Source organism: Carcharodon carcharias, chromosome 3, assembly GCF_017639515.1.
Source record: "Carcharodon carcharias isolate sCarCar2 chromosome 3, sCarCar2.pri, whole genome shotgun sequence".
NCBI classification, from domain to species: domain Eukaryota; kingdom Metazoa; phylum Chordata; class Chondrichthyes; order Lamniformes; family Lamnidae; genus Carcharodon; species Carcharodon carcharias.
Genome location: NC_054469.1, coordinates 61,390,463 through 61,408,990, shown reverse-complemented (window position 1 = coordinate 61,408,990; position 18,528 = coordinate 61,390,463). Strand labels below are relative to the sequence as shown.

General features: G+C 37.7%; 2 protein-coding genes and 1 long non-coding RNA gene across 8 annotated transcripts in view; 1 reads left to right on the top strand and 2 right to left on the bottom strand.

Annotated features, from left to right (window-relative positions):
• Positions 1-5,555: 5,555 nt before the first annotated feature.
• Positions 5,556-8,974, bottom strand: skida1 (SKI/DACH domain containing 1). Its single transcript, XM_041183136.1, has 2 exons — positions 8,938-8,974; positions 5,556-8,771 (listed from the first exon to the last, which is right to left on the bottom strand). Exon 2 carries the CDS (start codon positions 8,763-8,765, stop codon positions 6,240-6,242), a length of 2,526 nt encoding a protein of 841 aa, XP_041039070.1. The 5' UTR covers positions 8,766-8,771; positions 8,938-8,974; the 3' UTR covers positions 5,556-6,239.
• Positions 8,975-11,264: 2,290 nt separating this feature from the next.
• On the bottom strand, positions 11,265-16,058 carry LOC121276598. The gene is made up of 2 exons (XR_005942691.1): positions 15,862-16,058; positions 11,265-14,888 (listed from the first exon to the last, which is right to left on the bottom strand). It is a non-coding gene; the product is annotated as an uncharacterized LOC121276598 (long non-coding RNA).
• Positions 16,059-16,515: 457 nt separating this feature from the next.
• mllt10 (MLLT10 histone lysine methyltransferase DOT1L cofactor) overlaps positions 16,516-18,528 on the top strand; it is a 319,789-nt gene continuing 317,776 nt past the window's right edge. For 2 of the 6 annotated variants that reach the window (XM_041185195.1, XM_041185194.1), the window contains exon 1: positions 16,518-16,865. In XM_041185195.1, the coding sequence (XP_041041129.1) occupies positions 16,721-16,865 (145 nt within the window). In that variant the 5' untranslated portion in view covers positions 16,518-16,720. Of the gene's footprint in view, positions 16,866-18,528 lie in introns of all 6 variants that reach the window. The other 4 variants (XM_041185205.1, XM_041185198.1, XM_041185196.1 and 1 more) reach the window with 4 other exon arrangements.

The following is an 18,528-nucleotide window of genomic DNA, read 5'->3' as shown; positions in this document are numbered from 1 at the left end:
ACATATATAACCTACCTTTTATTTTGATGGGATTTTAAATATTCATGGCAATTGATCTCTGCTGTTTTGTGGTTTTTACTTTAAGTTTAGCGGGTAGCTCGAAAATAAATTACCTATATTAACTATATAATTCTTAATTATTTCATATATGCAGATATACATACTGTTAAATGTCAGAAATTACATTTTTATGTATTAGAGCCTATTTCTCTAAAGGCATGATCAAGAACCGCTATGCTACTTGTAACCGAGATGTAATAGAATAAACACACAATACAGATTTGACAGCAGATAAAGCGCGTGTAAGTTATTGTGGAAAAAATAACAATTATAGGGGAAGATGAACGTCTCTTCGATGTTTTCATCGGACTAAATCACATAGTTTTATGGGATGTAAACTCACAACTAATTACAGAAAGAAAAAAAGTTCCAATTCTACAATCAATTTAACGTAAACAAGAAAATCTTGGAAATTTCCACCAGACCTGGTTTCCTCTCCGAGTAGGATACCAATCATTCAAACTTTCTATCGACTGTTACCGAAAACTGGCACCGATAAGATCGAACAGATCGTTAAAGGGCATATTTAAAGATCCGGCCTAAACAGATTTTCTGAACGGTTCCGTTTACCTTTTATTGAAGCTTGGTTTATCCCTTTAGTTGCAACAAGCAAGTCAGCATGCATCCGTTTACAGTTAAAAAAGTTTCCACGAGTAAAGACAACAAGCTGGTACAGAAGCAAGGGGGAATGTATGCCGGGTGCTTAAACAGAACACGGAACACTTTACGACAAACTCCAATATTTTTCTCACGCCTAAAACGGATGTTTCATTATGACCTGCACCTTTTTACAGAAACAATTGCCTTCTTTCAACAAAAGGCTGTAATAGTTTTGCCAAAGTCATGAACTGCATATTATACATTAATTGTGAGTCTGTCTAATCAACTGATGGTTCCTATAAATACGTTTCATGTTGTATAGAGTTTATTATATATTTACAATAGGAAGGAGCATTCCAACTTTTCCTGACATACAGATTCACTTTGTCCCGGTTTCCTCTTGTAGCAGAGTCTCAATCACCTACAGTTAAAAGCATAAATCTTGTTTGTGTGCGTGTATTATAAAACACAGTAATACTAACAAATGATTTATTTTATTGCAGTCTCGTAGTTTAATCATTAGCACATTTGAATGTTTCATAGTACGTGCACCTATATTACATTATTTTAAAAAACATTCAAAGGCAAAGCGTGACTGCAGCACAAGAGTGCGGGTAAAGGGCCGCTCAAAGTAAAGAATTAACACGCCTCCACTTTTGGAAAATATCCCGACCCCACGTGTCACTAGCGTCTGTTCCCCTGCTGGGTCCTTTGCTGTCTCTGGGAATACCAATCGCAGATTAATGAAACTAGCCTGTTTGTTCTCAAAATTGGAGTTTTAAAAACACTATAAATTTAAGCTGTGAATACTTGATGCTCCACCGCCTCTCAAAACTAAGACAATAAAGGAACGGTGTTAAAGATTAAACCATGAGATTCCAATAAAATCGATAATTTGATAGTACGACGACTTTCCTGATTGATTGTGAAATGCTCACAAATGTTCTTTGATGGATTGTTTCTGAATCCGTAAACAGTGTGTTTAGTAGGTCGTCTGCACAACACGAATTTTCCATATTTCATGAACAAACAGAAACTTCACACAATACCAGAATCTAATTACGACATCATCTATTAAGATTAGCAGCAATCTGTATTCAATCATTTGATTCTGTCGATTTTTTTTCTCTCTGGGCAGAATGCGTGAGCTTGTAGCGTTATCTCTTGCCTTCTAACTTGAAATCCAAGACGGGCCCATTCTACTCTGAAGAAGGGACGTGATGTCACAAATGTAGAGTCACTTAAAATAAAAAGCCAGTTTACAAATTGATTTGTGTAAAATTGGTAATTTACAAAGATTATAATGCTCGTTCCGTCATTTTAACAGGCTCTTGCAACTGTGCATTTTTGTTGTTTTCAATGCAAATATGAGTGTTGTGCTCACTAAGCGTGACAGCCCAGCGAATCAGTGCACCTAATATTTTTTGTGAACAGGTCGCCCAGATTGCATTTTAGATTCCTGTGTTTTAAGGCACGCCACCGCAAGCATTTACTGTCTCTTGATTGCAGCAATGACCAGGTTAGCCCATAAACCTATTCACATCTAACAATAGGGATTCTCAACAATTAACAAGAAACAACATAATAAAGTCGTTTACAAAGAGCTAACTATTTACGATAAATTATCCAGTCTTTAGGAGAGCAGTGCGTAATTTCACACGCTTTGTAAGTAAACTGGGTTTCAGGGGATGCACACGCATTCTAGCTGTACCCATCTCGTATTTTTAACCAAACTCCATCCACAACATTCCGATGCTATACACATTAAATCAAAATGTTTCATTGCTAGAAAAAATATTTTAACAGATCGAAATGTTTTAAATGCTTTTTATGATAAAGTTAATCTTATTCAGACTTCCAATAAAGCTTTTAATTTAACTACAATACCTAACCATGACTTTAGAAACCCATTTGACGATTAAAAATGTGGATTTGAAACGTTAAGATGTAAAGTTTTTTTTAATCGGCGTTACTAACTGTCAAATTTCATTAACTCCGATCAGGAGGAATGTGATACTTAGATTGCTGTGATTTAACTTAATTTGCTTTATTTTGGGGGTGCTTTTGGAACAGCAAGCCAACAACACAAAGAAAACTGGACAACCCTGCTTAACAGCGAAATTAACATGTGAACTGCAGGAAAGAGAGGGCAAATTGCTAACCACACACACATTCGCCATCTTTAATGGAGTTTAATTCCAGTTTATTCCTCAGCATGCTGCTGCTTAATATTGTGGAGAAAAATGTCAGAGGAGCGTATGTTATAAATCACACTAAAAGGAAGATCTGTTCCGCCTAAACTAATGAGGTAGTCACAAATTCAGTAAACACTAGTTCTAACTGAATAACAACAAAGACCTTGAGATCAGTGGAGCAATATGGCGGAAATTTTAAGCATTTCCTACAGGATATAAGATATCTACTACTGTTATTTTGTTCATTTCAACAGCTTGTTTAGGATAATTATCATAATTATTTGAACCCAGATTTATATACATATACATATAATTATGTATATATATATATATTTAAATAATTTTGAGAAAGACAAACCTTTACGTTAACGTATAATCCCTTCAACCAACCAGCTAAACAATGTAGCCCATTCATTATATTTGCAGTGGAACATAGGCATTTGCAGTTTCGCAGATCATACCAGTTTTAGTAAGTATAAAATAAGTGGCACTGACCCTGAAAATGGCCTTTGTTTGCAAACACAGCTGTTGCAATCTTTACATTGCAAACTAAGGTATGCGCAGCGGAGAATTAAATACGAAGGATGGTGTGAGGAGAAACCCAAGCATCTGGAGAGGCAAGCAGCCTTGTTTTGAAACTGTCAGTCCACTAAACCCCTATTGTGAGAGCCTCATGCAAAAATTTACCAGTCTTTACTGCATTAATTTCAGGCCGCCTCAAAGTTAAAAAGAGCTAATACAAAGATACAACATGTTAAAACAGACCAAAAACGCGTTAGCAGAACTACATGAAAAAAAAACTTTTATAACGTAGAAGAGCACAGCAACAATGATTTTAACATTTTTAAAAAGAAATCGAGATCACTCAATACAACTGTGTGAATTCAGTGTTCATACAAGACTGTTGTTGTTTCAACACCAAAATGCATTCAACTACATCACCTATATGAATATGCTTAAACCATTGTTTGACCTTCTGAATAACTCTTTACACACATAGAGATACCTGCTTTCATTAAATTATGGCTACCTGATGAATAATTATTCAGTCTTTATGGAAAACAACACAAAATGAAGTTGTTTTGCTGGAAGTAACATTCGTAGGATGGTTTTCCCATCGTTAATTTTACAGTATTTCAAATGGTTTTTAATCAGTGCTTCACCAATGAGAACACCCTTTTTAAAACCAAGACTCTTAGGATAAATCATTGCAATATAGACTGCTAATAAGTCACATATGTCAACGATGGCAAAGTGCTCTACAGTTAGCAGCACATTAACTTAAATAAGCAATGTGTCATGCGTTTTTGCTGGTTGAAATTTTCACCTTTTTATGTACATGGATTAGGAATAAGATTGCTGTGGATTACAATAAGGTAAAGTAGAAGCTTCTGCTTTACCCATTATTGTAAAACGTTTCTAAAAACATGTACATTAATGGAGTATGAGAAGCATAGAGGACAGTATTGAAAGCTGAAATTACCCACTGTCTGGTTCGAATATCGAGTGACCTTGGGAGATATAACAAGGGACTAGTCTGTGGTGATAGGGGGATTCAAAGTGGTATCTACTGACACTGCTAACAGCACCGTTAGTTACTAGTGTACTTTTATTCTGGACGTTCTGCTTCATCATTTATGTAACAATTCTATAAATATTTGAATGTAAGCCATGAGAGTACATAAAAAGATGTACAGAAGATAGTGACAACAAAAGAGAACTTGCATTTTATGTTTCTGCTATTCACGTGGTTGGACTCTTTGTAATTCTCTTATATTGCCAAACCTGGTTATGCATCCTGAAAAGTAAATTTACCAACACCAACGTGTTTTCTCATTACCACTTTCCAGAGAGCTAGACTCTTGCATGTGTGCAACGCACGAATGCAACATGTTTTCTAAATCATTAATTTCCTTGTATTTCCCTTTGATTCAGTTTTACAAAGTTTACAACATCTTTATTTTAAACAACCACGCTTATCTTGCATATCTCAGAGAACTAAAACGCCCTCATTGTGTGCAAAATATTTAATTAGCAAACTGTTTGCCAATCCATGTAATTGTAATTCTTAAATTAAAATGCCAAGTGACTTTACCCCTTGCACTTCAAGCATTGTGTAAATAATAACATATTAGATTCTAGAAAAAGAAACACGTGATCAAGCTACATCTGCATCATTTATGATTCTTTTCAATGCAAGGCTAAATTATATAATATTAACAGTGCAAACACTCTAGATTTTCTGGAGTAAGCCCCCTGACTACAGTAAATAAAATATCTCATCCAATTCTTTGCAATGCAGTTTGCATTTTCGAGCTTCTATTTTTTCGTGTAAATGTAGATATGGTGGAATGATTGTCATTTGCAGAATTCCTGGTATGTTAGGTGAATCTTTAATATCTGCATCACATGCAGAATTAGTTTAGTTTCTGAAAGGCCTGAAAGCTGTAAATTGCATGTTGGACCACGTGCCTGTATCATTTCTTCATTGTCTTCAAATTAAATGTTAAAATCTAACGGTCACCAAAATTAAAAATCGCTGACCTTTGACTGATTCTGCTTTGTATGCATTCCTATTTCAGTGTTTTTTTTTTTGCTTTTTATCTTAGTTACTTGTGTGCAAGTCTGTATAAAGTTAGGTCAGATGAAAACACTTATGAAACATTAGCACTGTAACTAGGATTAATTTTGTAGCTATTCTTAGAGTTCCAATGGTGAGCATTTAAAGCAATTATTTTACGTTTAAGAACTAAAGACAACAAAGCTTTGAAATCAGTAACCTGCTTGCGCTTATCTATCTAAACAACAATGATATGGACTTTTTCAAGATAAAGGCTTATTTTATATAGAATGACGGCCATATTGACTCAGATGAAAGTACATTTTTTTCCTTTTTTAAGTTAAACACACATTCATACTTTGCCACGGATTCAATACAGCGTAATCAATCACTCAGGCAAATCATCAAGTCATTTGCGATTTAAAACTGTAGTGCATAAATTTAATGACTCATTTCTAACATTTCACTATGTCGACTTCTGACGTACAGTGTGCAGTAACCTTGTGGAGGTACTGACTTATAAATTGAACATTGATTTTTTTTATTTAAATTGCTCGAAAACAACTGTAAAACAACCTCAAAGTGACATTAGTAATTCAGAAAGTGTACGGTGGAATGCCTCGGTCAGTAGATAGCAGTGTTTGGTCAATCAAAAGAATAATCCACACGAAAGGTTTAAGGTCTTTAAAACAATATTCCAATATGAAAATTTGCTGTATGTCGAGACTTAATATCCGGTCATGGCTCATGACAAAGAAAACACGAAAGTAATTTTTTAATATAAATTTGCACAAGCAGAAGTTTCCTTATCCAAAATATCTCTTTCATAAGTTAAATCGTCTGAATTTATGGCTAGGCGGGAGAGGTATTACAGCACCACCCATCTGCCATTTCCACACGGGATGGGCCTTCTGAGGTGCTTCGGGATCCTTAGTAGAGTTCAGTGAATAAGCAGGGCACAAATCCCCATCGTTGCCAATAATTAGTGACGGTGGAGAGGGAAAATTTGCCATGAAATTAAATGGCCTTTTCACCGTGGATGCTACACCATTGGCTACTCGTTTACGTTTATTTGTACCAGCAAATTCTTCTAGTGTTCCTTCATGCACATCTGTTTTACCTGTAAGACGCGGATTCTCTGATTTCACAATTGTTTTGACTGACGAGTTTTGCAAAGTGTGCTGTTTCCCCAACACTAAAGTCCTGTAATTCCTTCTTATTCTTGCACCGTTTCGAAACTCGCAGTCCTCTAATACTGGAATGTTTAAAGTGCGTTGAAGGTCTTCGCTCCGTCTGCATGCGTTTTGGGAAGTGGTGGCCCTTTCAGTGCACGAATGGCTTTCTGCTGCTTTAGTCGAAAAACAGTCTCGTATTTTATTTTCCCTTAAAGTGGTCACTGCTCGCTTCGATACATTGCACGCATACTTGAGTTTCTTTCTGGGCTGTTGAGTCACATATCCGTACTCTTCCTCACAGCTATTTTTTTCCAGTTTTACTGTAATATTGTGCATAATCGTTTTCCCCATGTCTGCATCGTCACTCTGGATGCGGACGCCGGGGCCCTGACTGCTGTCCGTGTTTAAACTCTGGAAAGCTGAGGATAGTGCGACGAAATTGCCGATTTTCGATTCTCTTTCTGTATTTACTACTAATGGAGAATCGTTGTCTGCAGGCTCGGAAACTATTGTCACATTTTTTTCTTCTGCACACTGTGATATAGATGCTCCAAGGCATTTCTTTGACTCTGTTAATGTTCTTTGTTGTGGAAACTCGGTGTTTCCCTTCGGGTTAGGTGCAGGGCCCCCTTCTTTAGCGCAGTTAATTGTCGATTCAGTCCTCTTTAGATAATGTGAAATCTCGGAATGTGGGAATGCAAGCTCAGATATCCTATCATTATTTATCTCGGCAAAGCAACTTCCATAGCCAGTTGAGCAGCATACGTTATGTGCCTTAATAGTCCAGTTCTGCTCGTTTCTCTTAACAATGGTCGCGGACTTTAAATTACAATGGGAAGTTCGCCCTTCGAGGAGATCGCTACTGGCTGTTTCATATACGACATTATTGCTTTTGGCTTGGAACTGGTAGTGGAAACTCGGCTGCGTTAGGACGAGAGGCTTGCTGCAGATGCTCGAGAAACTGGTGCGCCTGAACCGTATGCTTTGAACCGAAACTTGGCTGGAAACGGAGCTAGAATCAGATTCGGACGAGCTGTCTTCGTCACTGGCCGAGGTTACGTCGGAGGATTCGGACACCGAGTCCTCCTCCTCCTCCTCGTCCGAAGAAGCTGAGTTGCTGGAACTCGACAAACTTGACCCAAAGTCCGAGTCGTTGTCTGCGCGATCAGAGAAGGAGCTCGACTCTGAATCGCTGCTGCAGCTTTCTTGCAAGGGCCCCTGGTTACAATGCAGTCCGCTGGCAACATGAAATTTATTCAAGCACTGATACCCTCCTTTAACTTTGCAAGATTTGGGAGTAGCTGCCGCCAGCAAGACCCGCTTGGCGGTGCTTGAACTCCCCAAATGTTTTTGAGTGATTTCACACGAACTTTTGCGCCTGAAGTAATACGTCAAACCGGTAGCGTTTGGAGACTTAGGGTAATAGGCGATGGCGGATTGGTAAAGCACGGGATGTCTGCAAATCATGCTCCGAAATAAGGAGTGATTTGTGTGAAGTGCTACACAGTTGCTTGATATTTCAGCAGTTTCGTAGTTTTGGGGGATTTTGCAATGTGATCGGATCATTTCAGTGTAACTGTGGCTGGTAAATTTGCTGTAGAATTGAGGTAGATTGGAGGCCGGTAGCGAGCTGCCGTCTCCTTGCAAAGCCCTGCTCATTCCAGCCAAAGGCTGGGGTTTTCCATTCAAACTCAACCAAACTTTGTTCTCTTTCAAAAAACTCGCGTAGCGATCAGTGGGGGTTTTCTCCTGGTTGAGTTCAGTTGATAACAATGTCCTGTTTATTTTTCTCCTCTTGGTCTTAAGAACTCGTTCAGTTTTGCACGAAGTGTACAGGGCTTCCACGTCTTCCCGAGAAATTAGAGTGCATTTAGCTGCATGAAAAGCAATAGAATTTATGGCCTTGAGTTTTCTTAATTCTTCCAAATCGCAGTGATGTTTCTTCACGTTTAGATGGTCCATCCTTTTGTGTACGGTTGTCCTGGGTATATTTTTCAGCAGATTAGTGAATACTTGGGAAAGCGCAAACATTTGTTTCCCCTTAATTATAAGATAACCAAGTCTCACGCCATCCACTTCTTCATAACCCGACTCCAAGTCTCCCATTTCGCCACCTAAATTATGTCCCACATTCGCTGGAAAAAAACATCGACTGCGGAATTCGACATTCCTCATGGCATCCTGTTTAAAAACACATATGATTATTGTTTCTGATACAGCTGAGTAAAAAAAAACTTTGGGAGATATTTAATACATAACACATGGTATAATAATATATATATTAAAATATCAGCATCGCGTGTTCTTTATCTGAAGCTTAATTTTCAAGTTATGCGCATTTCTATACCTGCAATCTTTAATTTTTCCAAATACTCATGGATATACTGTATTGTATAAGAGAGAATGAAAAGAGAGAGAGAAAAAATGCAGCTGCTATTCCCGCCGCTGCTTCTCCCACAAATAAGATGACAGAGTGAAGTGAGTTCGTCGGGAGACACCTTCATCAATTAATTCCCCTAAAGCCAGCTCTGATTGGATGTCACTGACAGGTGATGCAATAAAAATTGATATTCCACCCCCTTCCAAAAATCCCCCACTAATTAGCATAGCCTTATACTCCCACCCTCTTGCTGAAGTAAATACAGTTAGTATGCAAATCTTTAATATACACACCACCTCCCCAACAACCTCCCACCCCCCCCCCCCCCCCCGCCCCACGACCGACCCCCTCCCCCCGCCAAGACAAAACATCATCCAAAAAAGCGCTTCAGCAGCCGCAAGCTACCTGGGTTATTTTATGCATTTATTTCTTATGCCTTCCGACGTTGTAGATATAAATGTATATAAAAGCCTGCACTTAATAGTTTTATACTTGACTTTCTACATTGTTTAGGTCAACCAGTGTTTTCGATTCAAAATGTTGATACACATATTATATGGATACTGTATTTATTTGAAGAAAGAGAGTCTCCCATAGGCTTCCGGGGGCATTCATTCCTTTAAGTCAAAAGTTCTAATCATATTTCATAAGAAAGATATTAATAATATTTTGCAGTTTTAATATAAGACATATTTTATCCTTAGGGGAAAAATCACCTTTCCAGATTCAGCCTAGAGTTTGCACTAAAGGCGGCTCAAAATTGCGCGTTCTTAGACAAATTGAATTTTATTTCTTATATATTGTCTTACTGGTTTATCAACACGTGTTTAACAATGTGAAGGGGATAAACGCTCACAATATATCCAGGATAGAACAGAATTCCAAAAGTACATAATCATGCATTTAATATTTCCCTATTTAACTGTTATTTGCAGAATGAATTGGGAACCTTGCTTCAGCGTACGACATTAATGTTGGACGAGCGTCTACAACCAGCTAAACGCAAGGCTTATTTTCCCATTCTTCAAAACGTACAACTGAGCCCATAGAATGAAGCCATTAACAGAGAACCACGTATTAACTGGAACTTTCGGATTGCAGTAATCAAGAGGCATTGCGAAATATTTACATATTTTAAAATACTAATTTTAAATTTGCCTTACGATTCCGAAAAAGGAAAATTGTTCCTTAAAAAATATAGTTTTAAATGCTAGCGTGCAATCCTCCCACCCACACGCATACAAAGATCTCCATGTGATAAATATGGTATTGCAACAGTCCCTCACTGTAAGACTAGTGAACTTCCTCGCAGTTCACACAGCAGATTAGCATAACATCTACAGCATGGATCATAAACATGGATATCATACACTGTATGTCTCATGAAATTAAACATATATAGTAAATTAGAGTCAAAGTTTCTCTCCTCTACTGGATGAAAACAGGCTAAATGGATCACACGTATTTTGTGCCTTTCATAGAAATCCGTTTTCACAATGGCCACCTCGCTATTGGAGAAGCAGGTATCTGGAAACTGCCATGAAGACGTCCGCAACAACGTTAAACTTTAGATTTTACTGCGGTGGAGAAAAAGCAGCGCGGATCAGTGATTGAATATCTTAATAATTTAATCTTCGTGAAGCTCTTCTGACCGGGCAGTTGAGCATAAAGGGAGTCAATTACAGGCAGCGTGTAAAAATCTTGTACGGCAGTTGAGCGCTTTGACTAGGTATATAAGAAACGTTTTGTACAATAGCCAAGCACTATTCTTACAAGTGTAAAACCGAACATGATACATACATAGATCGCCAGAAAAGGTCTACGCACAAACTTATGAGCAATCCGAGAGAAAGCCTGAAAATTAGTGTGACCCAGTGCATATTAGGCGGAACAGAGGCGTTATTTGCGGCGCAACAGTACTGAACTGCAGAGGGGCGATGGGTTACTGAAGCGATGAAAGGGAGCCAGTTATTTCTACAATCAAACTTCATTTAATGGTCAATGCACTAGACAACGCATCATTGCAGTTATTGCTGACGACAAGCAGATCTTTAATGCTTCTTTATTAGCCTTCCGCTTAAACGGTTCTTGGTTTGTATGAATTCTTAGGTTCACAGTATCATAAAATGTGTCAAAACAGAGACTCAGTCACAATAGTTGCGCTTCACCCACGTATAGGTCATCTTTACAACCCGGCCTTCATCTCCATAAAGATATATTGATTGTTATTAAAGGAATTTTGGATTACGATTTGCACAATGTGCTGTAAAAAAAAACTCAACAGACAACAGAGACAAATTCTACGCACATATGGCTCTTGCCATTATTTAATATTCTACACAGACAGTACAATGGAATAATCATCAAATCACTTTAAATTTATGCAGCTGATGTAATGTATAAAACTGGATTATGGGGACCATAAGGGCAAAACATGTAATGGCCGTCCATTTGGGGCACGCAAGGCATTTGGGGAACTCCTGTATATGCTAAAATGAGAACAACTAAGGCATATTTAATAATTTTGGCGTATAATTCACAAAATTACCGAACAATTACTGTCATTACTTGCATTTTATACAACCATTTTTTGCTGTTTAATTCTGCCATCAGTTTTTTTTCACCATCAATATTTGACAGAAAATGACAGGTCGCTCTTGCACATCACTAAACGCCGTATATCCCAAGCTGTTTAGGAACAAGGGGTTGAATCAGAAGAGAAGCTTTTCGAGGCCCTTCCATAAGTACACGGACAGGTTGCCTCCGGATGGATTATCATGGCGAGCTGTTTTTGGTCACTAGCTACCAAGATACATGATAGAAGTATAGGTGTAAAATCCTTGATTCAAATACCAGGGAAAATACACCAATGTATTCATACAACTGCACGCAGGGGTTTTATATGTATTTTTATCCAACGACTACACGTCTGAATGTCTGAATTGATAACAGCGAGATAGCACAGCAAGGTGGCTGCCTGTCATTTTAATCAAATATAAGACCATTGTAAATGATTTGATCCCAGCGACAGCAACATCCTTCATAGGACAACAATGATTGTTCTAATTACAATAGCAGGTGATTCCCGCAGATACATACGATCCCCATTTGATACATTAAACTTATTGTGTGAATAAATATAATTTGGAGCAATAACATAAAAACAAGTTTGAGGCACTAATTTGCTATATTTGAACATTCAGTAAATACAAAAGAATCCACATTTACTGCAAGATATTTTCTGTACGTCGGGATAAATAGGAAACAAAAATTAGTTGCAGAAATAAAACTGTCAAACGAGATGGATACTCCAGTAGTAGGGTAAATAATCAAATGTGATTTTCACTCACAAAATATCATGTTGTAGTTTTAAAAAAATTAGATAAATACGGTTGCTATATTTAAATTACATTACGAACATATTTTTAAATCACAAAGGACAGTAGAACTTAATGTGCTTGTTTTAAACCCCAACTGTCATCTGTGTTTGGATGAATTTGTATATCAACAGCTTCGATCTCAATCGTCAACAAATCTTATTTATCAATTTACCCCTAAATAAATAAAAGCCTAGTGGCCTGTTTAACTTCATATTGTGCGATGGTTCATGTCTTTTTAAGTCAGAGGCCCCAGTCTATTTTTATTCACCGCTATCAGAAAGAGACAACACTCACACATTTGCAGAATTATTTCTTGCTTCCCTCGTTGATCAAAAAACCTTTTATTCGTCGAAATAAACTTTTACAACCACGCAATCAGTTGCACCGTTAAAACATGTACTTTAGAAAGTATGATATTTAGCATATAAAACAGTTTACAAGATTGTGCAGTCACAATATATAACATATCGATAAGATGGAAAAGCAGACGTTTTAATGACACAATTTATCGAATTAATGAGACTTTTATATCTCTAGTCAAAAGTCCCGACATGTAGCAAACCAATAATCACATCAGAACGATCTGTTAATCTACAATTAATAGTAAGGTACATTTTAATATAGGATAGATAAAAAGGACGGTTGAGATTTAGTACAGGAGAACTATTTGAACTGTATGGCACCAAATGCGGATTAATATTGTATATTTGTTCAAGAGACAGCTAAGTTTTCACCAATCCTGTTTACTTATAAAGTATTGTAATTGTATTTGCCTGAATGGCATAGTGTTACAAAAACAACGAGCATCACTTCTGTGATAAATTTTAAGCATCGCAAAAAGTGACACTTTATAAATGTATCAGTTGTGCAGAATATTTACATATTGTTTGGTTTTTCTGCAAATTCATCACAAGCTGAATAGGTTTTTTTTCTTTTTAGATGAAAGCAAGCAAAAAAAAAATTTTGGTTAGTTGAAAAATAAATGTTAACTGCGACTTGAATCGTCCAGGATGGATTTCCATCAGGAATTTGTTCTATTTTACTTGCATATAGACTGTATGCCAATTGTCTACTGACCCATAATCAAAATGTGTTGACCTTTCTACCCCTCTCCTGCCCCCTGACCTATCCCGAACTCAATGCAGCCTTTCTAAATTTGCAAAGCATTGAACATGCAAAAGGGGGGCTGGGGAGGCTTTGTTCTCGACAGACCATAAGAGTGTGCATTCTGCTAAAAAGAAAGGACGCCCTTTCTTACTGATAATGGTTAAGCAAGAAAAAGCAGCTATGGAGGACTATATTCCTCTCTCACAAGTATCAATATTCCAGTAATAGGTACTAAGAGAAATAAAATAGGAATTCAGAGTTTTCTGGTGAACCAAGTGATCATCATCAAAAAAATCTACCCACGCAAGTTCTGTGATTTCAGCTTGCATCTAATTCTGAAAGTAGTATAAATCGCTTAAATGATGTAAGAAATGGTTAACTCCAGTCAGATGGCAAAAGTGGTAATGTCCTAAGTAGTATCATAATTTGTTGAGGGATGACCTTCCCTGTGTTGTCTATTTAAAAACTGAAATGTTTCTTCAGAAACCTGCATTTACCAATCAAGTTAGGGGACACAACAAGTACCTCAATAGACTCAGATAGCTGTTAGCTAACAATACCTTGAGCTGAAAATAAAAAAAAGTACTTTCAAGACACTGGTTTATGCAATTTTGCTACGCTAACCGACAAGTATAAAGGCTGAAATTATATTATTATTAGTTGTATTCTAATCACTTAGTTTGTGATAAGTATCCTTTAAAATCCTAATCAGGTTATAAAATTCACGCATTATTGGATTTTTAGAACTCGAAATTTGGAGTACAATTACTTTGTGGCTATGCAATAACTAACGATTAGCACCATATAAAAACAAAGAGCGTTGCTTCTGACTAAACCAATTTCAACCTTCTTTCTAAACCTGGTATGTGCTTATACTGATACAATACATCTGATGAAAAAATGAAATGATTTCCAGTTTTAGTACATTGTGATAAAGCAGAGCGAACCATTTCCATAGTTTCACTGAATATCTACTCGGAAGTAGAATTTACTTTTTCCTGTTTGGATTCACAATTCCATGCAGAATTAAAACTTTGCAGAGGTTTTTGAATGCAGTCTGTTGATTGTGCCTTATAAGAAACAGAAACAAGACGATTTCTTTCAAAACAAGGAAAACATTTTGCAACAGTATTATTGGGACTTGGGGACAGAGTCTTTGCGATTTATTTTTCCTTACTAGGCTTAAAACGCATTGACTTCAATCAAATTTAAATAACTGCAGTGCTCAAAGATGCATAAGAAAAAGTACATTTTGAGGAAAATATTTATTTTTTTCTGGGCTGTTACTGGAGTTGTAGGCCACTTCCTTTGAAAGTTCGGCATTCAATTCGACTGGCAGCAGCAGAATTAGGATGGACTAGAGGGTCGTAACGTAACCGATTCAGAAGGCGGGGGTCTACTTACTGCAACAACGTGCTCGGCAAGGCAGTCCTTAAAGAAACAAGAAGATTAGGAAAATATATAGTGCATTAAACACCGATTGCTATATTTATAACGATCGCTGAAGAGCTCCTGTGATCTAATATGCATGGAAACACTTTTGTCGATCTTAAAACACAGAAGGTAAGCCATTTCCAAACATGCCGTTGTTGGGTTCGTGGGCAGCAAGGCAGAAACAAAGGGAATTCATTCTCGATCTCGAAAATCACTTGTACATTTCTAATCCATAGCGGCGTAAAATGTTTTAAATAGCAAATATCTAGGTTGAAGATAAATTTCATTTTGGATGTTTTCAATGAAAATAAAGTTGGAAACACAAAATGTCCAAGCGCGGACAAAGCAGGTCTGGGGTTTCCCGCAGAAATATGTTGGTTTTCGCGAATTCAACGTCTTAAAGCGACGCGGTATTCCCTTTTAATCTCTAAGTGTACATATCATAAGCAATATTTTCAGGAATCAAAGAGCTCTTATGGCGACAAACCAAACATATATAAAGGATTACCAGGTTTGCAAATTCCGGTGTTCATGTATTTTTCTGACTTTATACAGATTATTTTTAAAAAGTAATTCACAACATTTCGTCCAATGTAAGTCTCAATATTTTTTAACTGGTGACATGGAAGTAGGATTATCGCAAAACAGTTGATTAAACCTTTTTAATGCAAAGATCTCCGAAAAATACCGGGAAAGAAGTAGAATTTTCAGTGAAGTTTTTTATAACAAGATGTTTGCAATCAGCAGTGTCTAACGCAATGCATTGAGAAATTCCAGTGTCGGCGGTTCTTTCCATTTTTAATATTATCGTCCCTTTATTTAAAGCGTTTGAATCTAAGGCATAATCAATCTTTTAAAAAGCCAATTAGTTTGATAGCTCTGTATTTTGGCTCTCATTATAAACCTGGTAAATAATACTATATTTTAACTCTAGCTTGCAGCGCGCCTTTTGCAGATTTAACGAACCTACCGTGAACAGGGTGATTACCTCAAAAAATGATTTTTTAAAATATACTCTTTGTGCTGTATTCCCCGGGATATTTAAAGTTCAAAAGCTGGAGCAGATCCTATATACATATATATATGTAAAAAAAACAAAGTAAAATTAAACTATTTGTAACTTTCCAGATCCCCCCCTCTGCTGCGCTCTGCAACTCAAATGTTGGGATCTGCAACTACTTAGTCTGATTCACGTGGGTAAGGATAGGTTGAGTGAGTCACCTTTAACCTTCGCTCGTTCCAGCTTTGGCTCATTTATATACCCACAATGCCCATTTAGTCCATCAATGCGCGCACGAGGAGGAGGAGGAAAGGATTTTTTTTAAAGAAAGCAGCACAACCGGAAGCTGAAATCCCCATTTCATTTTTTTTAAAAAAAGACCCGGAGTGTCCTGGAATGGGCTGATTGGGCTTCTAAACGGGAGCAGCCTATTGGCCGACGAGCTGTCAATCATAAGAAATCTATTTCCTCCCCCTCCCCGCGCACTAAACAAACACACACACACACACTCACTGAGTGCTGGAGGCTCGCGCAGTTTCCGTTAACAATTTCGGTTGCGCGTGAATATTCTCGCGCATGCCCCTCCCCCCGCTTCGTTCTACCTTCGTGGGTCGCCAGTGCGCCTGCTCGAGCTGTCGGCCAAACCTGAGCTCCGGCGGTTGTGAGTGCTTCCCCTCCCCCCCAACCACACACGCACGCATACAACCTCCCCGCGTCAATATGGGTCTGCAGCAATGTGGGACGTGAATTTAAAAACAAGATTCTTCTCCCCCTCCCTTTTCTATTTTTCTCCCCTATCTTTTTCCTCTCTTTTCTCTTCTACTCGTAGATGGTTTCAAGTGGACTTCCGGCTGACTTTTCAAATATGAAGGAGATGATTGGCGGCTGTTGCGTTTGCTCAGACGAGAGAGGCTGGGCTGAAAACCCCCTCGTTTACTGTGACGGACACGGTTGTAATGTTGCCGTTCATCAAGGTAAAAATAAAAAAAATATATATATTAAAGCAGAAACTGCAGTGCAAGGAAACACTCCAGCCTGGGCGTGGAGGCCTCGGCACCGGGCCTCGGCCCTGTCCTGACTTTCTCCTTCAACTCCGCATCAGTTTTAGGCTTGGGAAGGTCTGAGGTCTATTCACAAAAAAAAACCTTCAGAATGTTCATGCGATGTCGTCTTTGCTTTAATAAGAATTGTTTACAGTGGAGGATCAATGTTTTGTCATGTGCTCTTAATATAAAGCGCCCCGTTTGATTAGAGGTGATGCTTAACTTTCTAGATTCCATGTCGTGACTTTATAGTTTCCTCCATTTAATCGGAATGATGCAATAGAGTTAGTAATTGGTGGATTATATGTCTCTGCATGTGTGTAAATGAATGTCTGCATATGCCTACATGTGGCTATGCTCGTGCAGGTGCGTGTGTGTGTGTGTGTGTATATATATATATACATATATATGCGTCTAATTGAATGGCGGAACAGGCTTGAGAGGTTAAATGGCATAGTCCGGTTCTATATTCCAAATTTCTGCGCATAGAACCATAGAAAAGTTACAGCACAGAAGGAGGCCATTTGGCCCATGTTGTCCATGCCAGCCCGAGGACACCCAGGTGCCCTTTCTAATCCCACCTTCTTGCACCCGGCCCATAGCCCTGCAGCTTACAGCAATTAAGGTGCAGATCCAGGTACTTTTTGTATATATGTCTTAGTGTGTATATGTAGTGCATCTATATGCATCTCTAGCTAGGTATGTGTGTCTGCATGTGTATGTGTACTTGTGTCTACGTTGTATTGGTATCGGTGTTTAATCTGCGTGTATGATGTGCGTGTACCTTCATGTTCTGTGTCTATAAGTGTTGGTCTGCTTAAATCTGCATGCATGTGTGTTGACACATGCATCTTCATGTGCATGTACACCTGTATATAAAAACATATTATTTATGTGCCAACACTACATGGATGTATGTGTGGGTACATGTATGTGCATAAAGCATGTAGCTATGTGTGTATGTTTATATGTGTGTATGTAAATGAAATGTGTGAATGCACATATTTCTGCATTGTTTCCAAGTGCATGTGTATGTATACATGTTTATACACATGCACCTATATATGTAATTACACAGTGTATATCATGTCTGTACATATACACATTTATACATCTATATATGTATTTACTTATAAATATGTGCAGTATGTGCACATGTCTGTATATGTATGTTTATGCCTGTGTTTGAATAAGTATAAACATATACATGTATCTGTCAGACACCTATATGAATATATGGTATGTGCACATACACATGTAGACATACTTGTCCACAGATACATGGATTCATACAGACACGTGTGTGTATATATACATAAATCTGCACATTCACATACGTGCATAGAGGCATACTTAGTGACTTGTCCGTATGTACGCATGTGTGTCTGTGTATTTGCACATGCATATTGTGTGTTTTGTGTTTCTGTTGCAAAATTTGCACGTGTACATTAACCTGTGAATATTTGCATGTATATTGGTTTATATATGTACTGCATGTACATGTATATAAAGCATTTGTGTCTATATTCATGTTTTTATTTGTACCATCGTGCATGTTTTTTTAACACTTCTGTAAAATGGCTTGGATTTTACT